Source organism: Hemiscyllium ocellatum, chromosome 26, assembly GCF_020745735.1.
Source record: "Hemiscyllium ocellatum isolate sHemOce1 chromosome 26, sHemOce1.pat.X.cur, whole genome shotgun sequence".
Classification (NCBI taxonomy): Eukaryota; Metazoa; Chordata; class Chondrichthyes; order Orectolobiformes; family Hemiscylliidae; genus Hemiscyllium; species Hemiscyllium ocellatum.
Window position 1 is genome coordinate 14028037 of NC_083426.1, and position 14578 is coordinate 14042614.

The 14578-nt window shown below is 40.2% G+C and overlaps 1 protein-coding gene across 4 annotated transcripts in view; it reads right to left on the reverse strand.

Annotated features, from left to right (window-relative positions):
* LOC132828349 (solute carrier family 41 member 1-like) overlaps positions 1-14578 on the reverse strand; it is a 60271-nt gene that overhangs the window by 5652 nt on the left and 40041 nt on the right. For all 4 annotated transcript variants that reach the window (XM_060845375.1, XM_060845374.1, XM_060845376.1 and 1 more), the window contains exons 4-9: positions 12032-12103; positions 10332-10476; positions 7794-7940; positions 5193-5340; positions 4516-4595; positions 2099-2233 (exon numbers count right to left, since the gene is read on the reverse strand). In XM_060845375.1, the coding sequence (XP_060701358.1) occupies positions 2099-2233; positions 4516-4595; positions 5193-5340; positions 7794-7940; positions 10332-10476; positions 12032-12103 (727 nt within the window). The remainder of the gene's footprint in view (positions 1-2098; positions 2234-4515; positions 4596-5192; positions 5341-7793; positions 7941-10331; positions 10477-12031; positions 12104-14578) is intronic.

Sequence of the window (14578 nt, forward strand, 5' to 3'; positions counted from 1 at the left end):
CCTGTGTCCTTCGGATAATCCAGTTTCTTCTTATATACTGAATAAATTACCTGATAAAGTTAGGAGAAAGTGAGGACTGTAGGTGCTGGAGAGTCAGAGTCAAAAAGTGTGGTGCTGGAGAAGTACAGCAAATCAGGCAGCAACCGAGGAGCAGGAGAGTCAACGTTTTGGGCATAAGCCCTTCATCAGAAGAGGCTTATGCCTGAAACATCAACTCTCCTGCTCCTCAGATGCTGTCTGACCTGCTGCGCTTTTCCAGTGCCTGATACAGCTTCCAGACCCGTTTTTGTTATATCTGCTTACAGCATATAATGCTCATGTTTTATCATTAATTCCTCATTTGGTTTATGTTGACTTTTAGTTTGATTTTTAAAGTAAACATTATGAAGAGTGAAAAGAAAATCCAAAGAACTGCATATGCTGGAAATCAGAAATAAAAACCGCTGGAAATACTCAGCAGGCATGGTAACATCTGTGGAGAGAAAGCAGAGTTAACATTTCATATCCAATGACCCTTCTTCAGAACTCAAGATAAGGCTCACTGGACCAGAGATGCTAACTCTCCACAGATGCTGCCAGACTTGCCGAGATTTTCCTGCAATTTCTGAGTTTGTTAGGAAAAATGAAATCTTGTCAATTGGTTTTCTTGTTGGAGCTGGTTAGTCAGTAAATTCAGTTCTGGTTTATTGATTTTCATGGAATTATAATAGTAGCAAATCAAATCTGACCTCTATTAGACTGAATACAAGTTATGGCTGGAGTGACTGCCCTGAATTAGTTCTTCCACAATCGTGTCATCATTTGATCTTGCATTTCTATCTAATGCCACAAGCAGTCAGATTATTCATAATCTACTTGTTAGATAAAACTTAGACCGATAAAAGATTGTTTTGATACGAATCATTCATCAAAATATAGCCCATTTCACATTGTTGCCAAAATTCTACACAAAGATGCCCAGCAGAACTTCAAAGAAAGACTTTAGTCTGACGTTGTCCAGAAATCAATAAGATGATGGAACAAAAGCAGAAATGCTGGAGAAACTCATCAGGTCTAGCAAATCTGTGGAGCGAAAGCAGAGTTAATGTTCCAGGTTTAGTGATATTTAAGTTCTGATGAGGGGTCACTGGACCTGGAACTTCAACTCTGACTTCTCTCCAAAGATGCCGTCAGAACTGCTGAGTTTTTCCAGCAATTTCTGTTTTCGTTTCCGATTTCCAGTGTCCGCAAATGTTTTTGTGTCCAGAACAACCTCAATTATCCAAATGAGACAGGCGGCGAATATTTTGTTCAGATAACGGATTGTTCCGATAATGGATAGAGTTTTTAATGGGACCGTAAGATCTTGTTCGGATAACTGCTGTTCGGATAACCGAGGTTGTTCTGTACTGCGATGTGGGGAATGGACTGGTGCCCCCTACTGGCATAAATTAAATAATGTATGACACAGTATCAGGTTATCCCCACAATTCAGGAACCAGCTGTTTAAACAGGTTTAAAATAGACAGGATAGCTGAGGACACCAGCTACCAGAGGATACCACTTTCTAAAAACAATCCAGCTCTCAAATTAGTCACTCCTTCAACATTTAATACTTTATTGGTAAAGCACATTTTATATTTTTGTTTCTGACCAGAACTGAGATTGCATACTATAGAAATTATGCTCCTTTGATTGACAGGATGTTTGATTTATACTCTTGGTTCACCATATACTGATTTGCTGACTGTATAGATAAGGAGAGATGAGTAAAAGGAAGCTGATATCCTATACTCAGCTTAAAAAAAAACTCTGAAATTATTTGAGCAATTTACTTAGACTTATGGTATTGTTGCTTAGCAGAAACATAATGAGCATCTTTACATTTTAATGTCTACCTGCTTGTTGGTGAAGGGATTTGTTTTCATCATCATTGTGCTGCAATCCTGCTTTTTACATTCCTCCTCAAAACTATGGCAGTTTACCCTCTCTGCTTCGTCAATGGTCTAACAGAGTCAAGCCTAACATCATCTAGTCAACCTGCAGTATCTCATGTCTTATTCAATTGGAGCGTTAGAGATGTGTAGTTGCTCACTGGCCGCTGACTAAGGGCTCTCACCTGAACTGCAGAAAGTGCGACAAGGACTCGGGCAGGTTTTGTGCATGTTTTCTGGTGCCACGCCAGGCAGACTGGAGAGGTGGAGGAAGGTAGAAATTCTGCTGGCTTGCACTGCCACCAAGTTGCCACCAACACCTGAGGAAGGAGGGACAAGAACAAATAGGTCAAACAAAGGCCTATACGGCATCGATATTTTCAGATAAATCTTATTCTGGTTGGAAAAATCATATCCAAAATAAAATCAGTCCTTTATCATATTTCCAAGCAACTGAATGGTCGAATTACCATCCCTATAAAAAATAGGACAAGTAGGCCATTCAGCCCTTTGAGTCTGCTTCACCATTCAATACCCTGATCCCATCTTCCACTCTACCCCCACAGCCCCCCCATCTCCCTCCCCCATCCTTTGATCTCTTTAACTCCAAGAGTTATATCCAACGCCATCTTGAAATCATAGAAACGTTTTGGCCTTGACGGCTTTGTATGATAGTGAATTCCACGGGCATATTGATCAACAGCACCACTCACAGGGAGTTGGAGGGTTTACACTCTTCTAACAGTATCTGCTGACACAGTAGTGCAATGAGGTCATTCTATCCTGGTCACTGATATCTATTGTATTGAATTGGTCGCTGCCATTTCTTTTTTGTAAACGGGCAGGGTGTTTCACAAAGGGTGCAAATATGTAGAACCGTGGGCATATACAATGAGAACTCTTGGAGGGGTGTCAGGAGACCGTGAATTTTCACAGTGGAAGTAACAACCAAATATGCTGAGTAAAACATGACCAGTCACATTTTGCGGGCAGTAGCCCTCTCAGCTCCTTAAAACCTTTCACTTTAACCGAGCTTTCGACCATCTGTTCAAATGCCCCTTAAGCTGTTGCTGTGATACCTTGCAAAGTATTCTTCTACATTTTACTTCGTTAATAAATTCAAATTATTGTGAAGAAACAAACTTCTAGGAAGTGCATGAAGAATTACTATATGACCAGCTAACCTTCAAAATCTTTGTTAACAAGGATCCAAATGTAAGTTTCCAGCGAGCAGCAGTAGTGAAATTAATTGGGCGACTTGTGCAGGTGTAATTCAGTGCCCATTTCAAAATTGAATGCTTTGAGTTTACTGATTGATAGTAATGTCTACGGCAATCTGAGAAGTACAGAAGTAGTGTTCTTTAGAGCTTGGTTGTTGTATTGCAGCCCCATGCAGCTAAGAATCTGAGAGGGGTGGTGATGGCCAAATGGTTTTATCACTAGACTGTTATACCAGAGACCTAGATAATGGTGTTGAGACCTGAACTCAAATCCCGCCATGGTGTAATTTGAATTCTGTAAAAATCTGGGATTAAGAGTCGAATGATGACCATGAATCCATGCCAAGGAAAAGCCCAGCTGGTTCACTAACATCCTTTAGGTGTGGCTCACATGCGACTCTAGACCCACAACAATGTGGGTGACTCTTAACTGCCCTCTGACATGGGCAACAAATGCTGGCCTAGCCAGTGATGCCCACATGGCATGAATAAATTTAAATTTGATATGAAACAACAGGGAGTGTGAAATTACAGCTTACCAGTTTATAGAGGATGGGTGGTGCTTAAGGACATCATAAGATTGGTAGAAGAACAACACAAGAAATAGGACAGGGACTAGACCATCGAGCTTGGTGTGTTATTTAATACAATCATGGCTGATCTTGGGCTTTAACTCCACTTTCCTGCCCATTCCCCGAATCCCCCCCACCCAATTTCCTGAGGCACTGAAAGCCCGTCTGTCCCAGCTTGAAGCGTATTCAGCAAGATTGCAACTTTCGCCAAACACCAAATTTTGCAACTCATATTCCCCCCTCCCCCCAACTTGATCAGCTAAACAATTCAATGTCCATTTGCCTCAATCCTCAACAGGACAAATAGGGGATAGCTTGCCAATGTTTAAAAATTTGAAGTGCTTTCTCCTGCAGTTTCTTCAACTCTTGCAAAGAAAATATCCGTGGATAATTGGGAATGTGCAGAAACAGATAATCGAGGGACCACAAATGTTGACAACACATTCTAATGCCAGAGTACACAGTGGAAGAATCTTGGGATTTTCACCATCTGGTTCTGCCCACTCATTTCCGAATCATCACCACGGCCTGTTTATTGATGCTGAGTAAGTCCAGCCTGTCCAATCCATAATATTAAGGTGTTTCCAACATAACAACCAAAATACCTTGTTTTTCCTTTTCCCCCATGGTCCATATAAATAGGATTATGGCACCGCTTGCTGTACATTCCTCAGTCAACAACATTCCCTAACTGAATGTTTTTATAGCAATCATTCTTTTTCCACCAAAAGTTAAAACTGACATCCATGCAATTTTTTTTTCAAACATTGTGATTACAAAAATTCACAGCACATGAATAAATGTACTTACCGTTGATAACTGGAGTGAAAACAGCGATCCCTGCAAAATTTGGATCAGATACTGTTTTATCCAAAATCAGTCCACCAACACTGAAATACAATCATATCACAGTTACAACACAGCACAATAAAAGTTTAACATTGTAAAGTTAACTGTTATTTTCTCATCAGAAAAATGAAAAGACAATAAGAGCAATTGCAGTTCAGAACCCAGTGTAAGAAAACAGGCAAACAAGAATTCTGCAATTAAAACCTTTAGACTTTACTTTGAACTAAGTAGTAAATTGCTTCGGTAAGAGCATAATAAGAGTGCAGGAAATTACATCAACATTACAGGGGAGAGTGTTTAAAGTGTGCCTTGATGACGATAATAATTATACCCAAGAAACCAAGAAGTGATATTTCTGTCAGATGGGGCCCTGATTGTGTGAATACAGAACTGCGAGGAATTGTCTTCATCCTTGTGGTTCTGTAAAGCCCATTGACTATTTAATGTGAAATTGACTTTTATTTGCAGGATCATTTGCCTGTTAATTCACTTGCAATTTGCATTGGTTCTGCTTTGCGTTGGAGTAAAAGTTACAAAAAGTGAAATCTTGTTTGTAATTTTTTCATTAGGGAGTGATTTGGTAGCTTTGGTTTATGGTTCCCCTGAAGGTTTCATAACAGAACTTTATTAGTCTATACCTGCTAATTGTCATAGCGATAATAACAGGCTCCCAACCAGAGTATAAGACCTCTCGTGTGGCTGGGTTCTTCTTTGATATGATGATCCACAGAGGTGTCAAAGCCACAAAGAAAGCACACACTAGTGGGTTGATGTAAGGATGTTCTTCTGTAATTATAAAAGAAAATTATAGCATTTCAATGAAAGCAAACATTTTCAACAATATTCACTATTGTCTCATAACCTTTCAATCTAAGTTCAAAGAAAAGCTAGACAAAAGATGATGGTCTAGTGATAATATCAATGGATAATTAATACCAGAGGCCCAGACTAATGGTCTGAACACATGGGTCAAAATCCAACTATGGCAGACAGTGGAAGTTAAATTTAATTGTAACAGATAGAAATCTGTTAAAAATCTGGAATTGATTGTACTTCTATGTGATAGTAACCATGGACCCATCAACAATCATGATAAAAATCCATCTGGCTCACCAATATCCTTCAGGAACAGAATCTGCCATCCTTACCTGGTCTGACCTACAAGTGATTTCAGAGTTACAGCAATATGGTTGACTCTGAACTGCTGCCAAAGGCAATTGGGAATGGTCTACAAATGGTCTACCAGTGATGCCTACATCCTATCAATGAACTTTAAAAAGCTTTTGTTCAAGAAAATCTTGAGTGCCTGATCCATTACGTTGATAGACGAATTGTTTTTATTGCTCACTAATCATACACTACAGAAAAGGCCCTTTCGTCCATCGAGCTTGTATTGTCATAGGGCAGTTATGATATCCCTGCAGTTAAACAGTCTGCCCAATTTCCTTTCACTGAACAAGCCTGCCCATTTTGGAACCGGAAAGGTAGTAGCGATATTCTGGCTCTGATAAAATCAGTCTCAAAAATGAGCCGGCACCTTCAAGGAAGGTGGAGAGGAAAAACAGCTAGTACTGAATGACATAGGGAGAATCTATCATCAGGAGGGTGGTATGTGTATGGAATGAGCTGCCAGAGCAAGTGGTTGAGGCTGGTACAATTGCAACATTTAAAAGGCATCTAGATGGGTATACGAATAGGAAGGGTTTGAGGGATATGGGTCAGGTGCTGGCAGGTGGGACTACATTGGGTTGGGATATCTGGTCAGCATGGAAGTTGGACCGAAGGGTCTGTTTCCATGCTGTACATCTCTATGACTCTAAGGGATGTTAATTGGAATGGCTCCCATAAGATTTAAAATTTTCTACAAAGTATGGCAATGATGTATAATTTGTTTAGCTTTACAAGTACAGTCAGTTCTCATGTAACGAGACAGATCCGTTCTCGTGCAATTTTATGTTATAAGAAAATCATGCAATAACTGCACCATTTAAAGTAATGGAGCCAAAATTGCATAATAACCAATAGAGGTAAGGAAATCTCACATTGTACAAATAATGGCTAAATTCTTCAATCACGTTAAAGCCAATTCTCGTTAAAGAAATACCCGTTATAGCAGAACCGGCTACTTTCAAATGGTCAAACTATTAAAAAAAATTTTATAAGAAAAATAAGCTTCAACTCCCAATGTTTTTGAGGAGTGGTACAGCACATACTGTTGAGGTAATTTATGTTTATGTATAATTTCTGCTTCTTTTACCTGGGGAGAGCAAGTAAACCAGCCACTCCTTGACAGTGTAGATGTTAAGCTAAAATTTGTTTGGTTAACTGCAATGAAATTGAATGAAATTAAACAAAGTGAGAAGGAAAACCATATAGAGTCTGGTGATGATCCAACGATTGGATAAGTCATTGGTTGTAAAGTGCTTGCGTTTTGCTGAAGGTGTGTGTGTGTGTGTGTGTGTGTGTGTGTGTGTGTGTGTGTGTGTGTGTGTGTGTGTGTGTGTGTGTGTGTATATTTATGTTGAGAGTTCTAACTCTGAATGAGCTAACTCACAGTAGCTTTTGAAAAGTTCAAGTTTTGTTTCAAAACAGACACAGTGAATCAATATGGACAATTTATCAGCTAAATTTGAGATTGTTACAGAATCATGCAGTGTAAACATGTTTGAGATGTTTGCCAGTGTCCAATTGATTGTTTGCTGGAGACTGGACAGTACAGAGGTTTGATGCACAGCTTGTCTGCATGGTTTAAAAAAAAGTATTTAAAGAAAGCTTGCCCATAGCATTGTTAGCTACTCCAGGAAGGGGTCACCTGATCAGCAGCTGGAGATTACCTGTTCTGGTCTGATCCTTGGACAAATCCACTAAACAGGTCCACTTATGATCATGAGCACTGGATGCATAAGATTTCTGAAGTATTTTTGGTCTTGTACTTTATTTTAATAAAGAGCATTGAGTATATTTCATTGTTGGAACTGGCTTGGGTTACTGATATCCAAAGTAAATCCAACGGAAAAGGGAAAGGGGGAATAAAAGCTTTCAATGGCCAGCCAATCCCACTAGTTTGTATATCATATAGCTCGTCCAATCAATTCTGTCCATAATTATTTCTTGCAGATGATTTCCAAATCTGCATCTGCTCAATGCATCCCAATTGAGAAACAAAGTTACCACTGTGGTAGAGGGGGGACAAGCAACAAAGCAATAGCAATCACTTGCATTTTATTACTATTACTTACGTAGCTGTATGTAGAGACCCCAGCTGATTCCAGAGAGCAGTGCCAAGGTGATGAGGTCCCCAAGACTAGCAGCAATGGGAGTGGCCACATTATCAGGGTTTATACCAATCTTCCTTGAGCCAATAATTACACCGACCATGATTACCCCTGGATGAGAAATCACAAATTAAAAGTGTGATATTCTTGCAAAAGTCTGGAATTGAAAGTATTTTGCTAAACATTCATGAACTTCCCTCCCTCCAGCTGCACTTCAATTTAGTAAAGCCTCTTGTTCAGGTGCACAGTCACTAGACACATTCGAAATGTAGTTCCTATGGTTTGGTGTTGAAGTGATTATACTGCAGTCTTATTTCTCAAATTTCTGCACCAGCTACTCGTTACTGAGCCACAGGCAGAATTACAGTCCACTACTTCTACCTTTTCTCAAACAGACAGACAGATTATGGGCTCAGAACAGATATAGAATGATTCATGGAGGTAATAAAACATCAACACAATAATGAGGTATGAAGTATTTTTTGACTGAAATAGATGGCTCATATAACCGGTCACAAGTTCAAGTTTTATCTGTGTATGTGACTTCAATGATGATGGCAAATGGTTACCTCTACATGCCCAAAATAGACAGCTGCCTTTGACATTTTACACCATTCACAATGTTGTTTAAAAATGGAAAGTGCTGGAAAAACTCAGCAGTGTCTGGCAGCATCCATGGAGAGACATAAACAAAGATAGGATTTTGGGTCTGATGTGTCTTATTCAGGAGATCGTATATGGTATCTGTTTTTCACACTTGGTCCAAAAAATACATTAGTAAATAGAAGCGAAAGGATTGCAGTAAAATGAACCAAATTAATACTTATTGGTCAGTAATTTGTACAATACCCACTATTCTAATTTAAGAAGAATATTTATGGGATGTGTACATTGCTAAAAGGGTCAGCATTTATTGCACAGTCATAAGTGCTGAAAAGACACATTGAAGAGTCAATGACATTGCCATGGGTCTGGAGTCAAGGATTTCTTTCCCTCAATGGTGTTAATGAACCTGACGGGTTTTTAAACAACAATTGGCAGTTGTTATGTACTCACCAACAGGTTAGCTGTTATAGATTTTTATTGAATTCACATTTCACCATCTGCCATGGTGGGATTTAAATCCACGACCCTAAGATATTAACCTCGGGTGCTGGATTAATAGTCCAGCAACTTTACCACTGCCCATCCAAACCAGTTATCCAAAATTGTTCATGAGGTTCATAATTTATATTGCATTGCATGAAATTTGCAGCAGGAACAGGCCATTTGGCCCACTGCTGTATAATTACACTCCATGCAGGCTTCTCTCACTGTTTTATTTAATCTCTTCCTATCAGTATAACAATTTACTACTATAACGGTTGTTAGCTGTCTTCCTGTTTGTCCTATGTAGTGTTTTGAGCAGTCCTTGCATGGGATTTTGTAAACCACGAGTGTGTCTGAGAACTGCACACAAACCAACAGCCACTCTCAGACAATTCACCAGGACAAAGGACCCGATACCCAGCATGAGCAAAACCAATGTGGTTTACAAAATCCCATGCAAGGACTGCACAAAACACTACATAGGACAAACAGGAAGACAGCTAACAACCTGCAGCCATGAACACCAACTAGCCACGAAACGACACGACCAGCTATCCCTAGTAGCCATACACTCAGGTGACAAACAACATGAATTTGATTGGGACAACACCACCATTATAGGACAGGCCAAACAGAGAACAGCCAGGGAATTCCTAGAAGCATGGCACTCATCCACAAATTCGTTCAACAGACACATCAACATAGACCCTATATACCGGCCACTGCAGCGGACAGCTACTGACAACCGGAAGTGGCAGATTCAAACCAGTATAAATGCTGGAGGAATCAGCACAGAAGCGCTTCACAGGAGGCTCCCAAGCACTGAAGATGTCATTTAGAAAAGGGACGAAACGTTTGCAAGAAAAACTCCCAGCTCGGCGAACAGAACCACACAGCATTAATGCTGTCCCCTTAACTCCTCCATTGTGTAGTAAGCTCCATCGTAATTTGCCATTGCTCGATAAGAACCTGGCTCCCGAGTTATTTATTGGATTTATAGTCAGAGTCACACAGCATTGAAACACATCCTTCTACCCAATTAGTCTACGCTGACCATGTTCCCAAACTAAACCAGTCCCACTTGCCTGCACTTGACCCATATCCCTCCAAACCGTTTCTTTATTCATGAATTTATCCAAATGTTAGCGACTACCTTATAATTATGGGCCCTTGCATTGGACAACATTAACCATTTTAATCAAATCAATGTGTTCAGTTCAGCAATATTCAAATAAACACAGGTTAGCTCCACCAAAAGCTTAAAAGCTAAAATAGATCCTTTTGTGTTTGGTAGCATTTTGGCAGAACCCCCTGTTTTTGCTGGCCAGAGGTAGAAGATTAACTGCCCAGCAGTCAATTGAAACAACATCCAAACAAAAGACACTTCTGATTTCAGGCTAGTGTCTGTCTTACCCAATATGAGGGAAGCTATAAACGCTGTTGCCATGCTGCTGGCACACAGGAGGACAGCATGATCAAGTCGGAAGTGACCCTCAGGGATCCAACCAAACACCACCGCAGCCACAGATGCCAGAAAACCAACCACAGTGGCCTGGACCTAAGAGGAAAAAAAAAACAAAGACCTGATTTAACATTGAGGAATCATTTTCACAATTTTTTTTTGGCTGGGACCAGCTGTACAAATATACACCAATTTTCTAGACCTCTGACCTAGCCCAGGCAGGACTATTTGAGCGCTTCATTTGTTCTTGACAAAAGGCTTTTAGAGTGAAATGCTATTGATCTGATTCAAACAGGATTGCTGAAACTCTGTAATTAACCAACCAACAAAACATTTCCCTCAGAAACTGCACATTTCAAAATTGCATGTTACAAAAACCAGCATTCTTCTGTGTTTTTCTTTGGACAGGACAATTGTGGGCTTTAAGTCGCCTAAAATCAAAGTGTCTATATGAATCAACAGCCTTTGAAATTATTCTTGAGCTCCAAACTACCTTAATTCATTGCACTATATGCAGCTATAGATGGTTTCTCCTCACATAAACTTAATCCGTCCCCATCTGCACAACATAAGCATCCTCAGAACACCATTCTTTTACACAACACCAATATCTACATCTGAAAAAATGAATCTTCATTTCTGACATTATTTAGTAATGCTAAAATCTATTCAAACTTTTAAATACAATAGTCCATTAATGTGAATTCCCAATGCATCAACTGCAAACCATTCTGCACTAAATTCCAAGTAATGACTGTGTTCCAATGTGGCAGCAATGGTCACTGTTACGAAGTAAAATGCTCTGGAATCCACGTAATGATTTTTGAATTAGTCGGTAAATGTACCTCTAGTTGTAACACAACAAGCAAACCCTGGCTGGAATAGTGACGGGCCACAATGGGCTAAGAGGGGGAGAGAATGGGGTAGGCGCAGGAGATAGAAGGAGAAATGAAAAGTAGGTACTGCTCCCATTACAGAATGAAATTAAGGGAGCTTTATTGGAGTGAGTACATTTCCAAGTAAGAGCACTGCTATTTTGTCCTCGGCACTTGAACAGTCTGCAGACCATCTAGATTCCTTTTACTTTATTGTAAATGACCAAAGTCACCACAGTCCCAGAAGACCATAGGACTGGCTCCTCTCTCATTAGAGACAGACACAGAGACAGACAGTCGGTGGTGAGTTTAATGTGAGGGTCACCACACTTCAGGTTAAATGAGGGGCAAAGTTGAAAAGGCAGGACCTTCATGGTAACCTCAGCTGCTTATGTGAATTGAACCTATGCTGTTAGCATCCATCACACTGCATTGCAAACCAGCCATCCAACCAACTTAGCCATGTTGCAGCACAGCCACTGTCTGAAACATGTGAGCTGTCTGAAGAGGAATTCAAAAGTATCCATTCTGTTTATGGGAAAGAAAACCTATCACACTAGAACTCTACAATGGGTCAGGTTGAGACAGAGTGTTGGGGCAGAAGACCGATATTTCATTAGAGTGACTGCACATCAGAGTAACTCAGTTAGAAGTTTTGCTCAACCATAAAAGAAAAATTATGTTTGAACAAGGTTAGAGGTTAGCATGTCTTTCCGATATTTACCAGTAACGTTGGTCCACCCACGCACCCGTGGTTAACGCTCCAACACACTCACCTGAATTAGTGCCAGATTTCCTGTAATCATCTTCCACTGCTCTGCAGCTGAATCCATCTGACCAATGTTGGCCTGTGAAAGAACAAATAACAGAAAAGCAACAAGTTAAACAGTGAAAGGATGGTGTGATGAACTCTCACTTCAACATTTGTCAGTGCTGTTTCTGAACAAAGTAAAAAGAGAGATGGATTTGCTCATAAGCTGAAATTTTTACCTCCCGTTGTGAGGCAAATACCAAATAAAATCTTTACAGTTCTTCGTACTTTGATATATAAACTTCATCTTGAAGGAGCAAAGTATGACTTTATAAGTAGGTTCATCCTGACATTTTTTCTTCTAAAAAGGCAAATACCATTTCCCAGCTATTCTTATGTAATTTTACTGTGCCACACCTCCCGTCTCCAATAAAAAGAGCATTGGAATCCAGTCCGGGGGAGAGGACGGAATAATTATGCAGCAAAAATACTGGAGACAAATTTCTTTTTGTTGCTTTCAGAATAAATACAATGTTTAACAAAGGCTTTACACACCCTCTCCCACAAAAAGCTTGCTCCCTTCAATGCAGTAACATGTCTGCTGGGGTATTAAGTGAGGTCACCAAAAGTTTGACCAAGGACGAAGAGTTTATGGATCATCTTAAACAGAAGGCAGATCGAGACACAGAGGTGTTTAAGGAGGGAATTGCAGAGCTTGGGAGTTTGGCAACAACGCCTTTGGCTACCAAGGGCCTAGGAGTAGCACCAAGAATGTGTCAGAAGTCAGAATTTGAAGACTGCAGAGATCTCTAATATTTGCAGGACAGGTGGAGGTTACAGAGGTAAGGAAAGGGTGGCCAAAGAAATATTAGTAATCAAGGATGAATTTTAAGATCAAAGCGTTGCTGGATCAGGATTCAAAAGGGCTATGTGCTCTTCCACTGCTCAAACTAGAGTCTGGAAATTTATTGGAGGTAAGACAAGACCAAGAAAAAGGAAAACAAAACAGTAAAAAAGAAACTCAAACCCTCCATTGTTAATGCAGTTTCAAGCATGAATCATGTTAAACAAAAAAGTCCACGTATGCTTTGGTTACCAAAAAAGTTTATCTCAAGATTTAGGCACATTATGAAAGGAGACAACACACCAAGTTTCATAACAGCTGTTTATTTGCAAGGTTTATTATTAATTCAAAAAGATTATCCAACTGTGGAATGTTTGGACTAAATTTCAGCAGCATTTGTTTTCAAAGAGCTGTTTATGATCTCTGCAAACTGTGGAAGATGTATTATCAGGAGGAGTAAGCAGAACCACAGTCCAGATAAAAGGAGTCAACAGTTCCAGAACCAGCTCATTTGGCCTATCATGTCCTCACCGACCCTCTAAAGAGCATCCCATCCAGACTCACACCACCCTACCTTATCCCTGCATTTCTTATGGCCAATCCACCTGACATACACATTTTTGGACTGTGGGAGGAAAGCTGAGCACCTGACATAAACCGATGCAGACACAGACAGAACGTGCAAACTCCACATAGTCGGCAGAGGGTGGGATTGAAACTGGGTGCCTGGAGCGGTGATGCAGCAGTGCTAACCACTGAGCAACTGTACTGCCCTGGAGTGGCATGTAAAGGGCAGTGCTCCAGGTGTAATTGCTATGCTACATGGGTCTTTCTGGCTTAATAAACTAGAGATCATATATGCATTCACAGCAACACACAAGTTACAATATGGTAAGAAGTCATAGGGTTCAATCAATCAGTCTACTTCAATGTTTACCCTCCACACAAGCAAACAATCCTAACTCATGGAAAACACACTGATGTGGCTTTGTGGAAAAATACCAAATCTGCTAGCGATACCTTGAGAAGGTCAAACAGACATTTCAAAGGTCATTTGCTGCTCTCTGCCCAATAATCTTCTGACTCATCAAGAAGCCAACGTGAAAAGCCACAGAACATCAGCCAAGGTTTCAAGATGCAAATGGAGAAGTAAAGGCCAAAAGGGCTGGAGTGACAATGTGAAACAAGTAGCTCTTACACTGCACTCTGTTTTGGTATAAGGCTGACTATAAAATGCAACCAGCTTTCCTGGGAACTGCTAGCACTGGTGGTCCTTTACCTATGCAGACGTAGACATGGCAGTGGCATTTTGACCAATAGAATGCAGGTCGTCCCAAACAATGATGTGGAGGTGCTGGCACTGGACTGGGATGGACAAAGTTAAAAGTCACACAACACTAGGTTACCCGATGAAGGAGCAGTGCTCTGAAAGCTAGTTCTTCCAAATAAACCTGTTGAACTAAAATCTGGTGTTGTGTGATTTTTAACTTTCCCCAAACAATGGTCTTGCAAATTCAGTTTTATTTATTTTGAACAACTGCTGGCTACTAGAGAACATCATTGTTGGGGCCAACAGCCAAAAACCAATTTAAAGGAAGTTTTACATGTTAATGAGACTAGTATGCACAACTCCCCATTTCTTCAAAGAGATTTCAGAGACTTCAAAGGAGATTCCCTACTATTTCATATTAAACCAGCAAATTTGTAAAGAAAATGCAGAGTATGAAT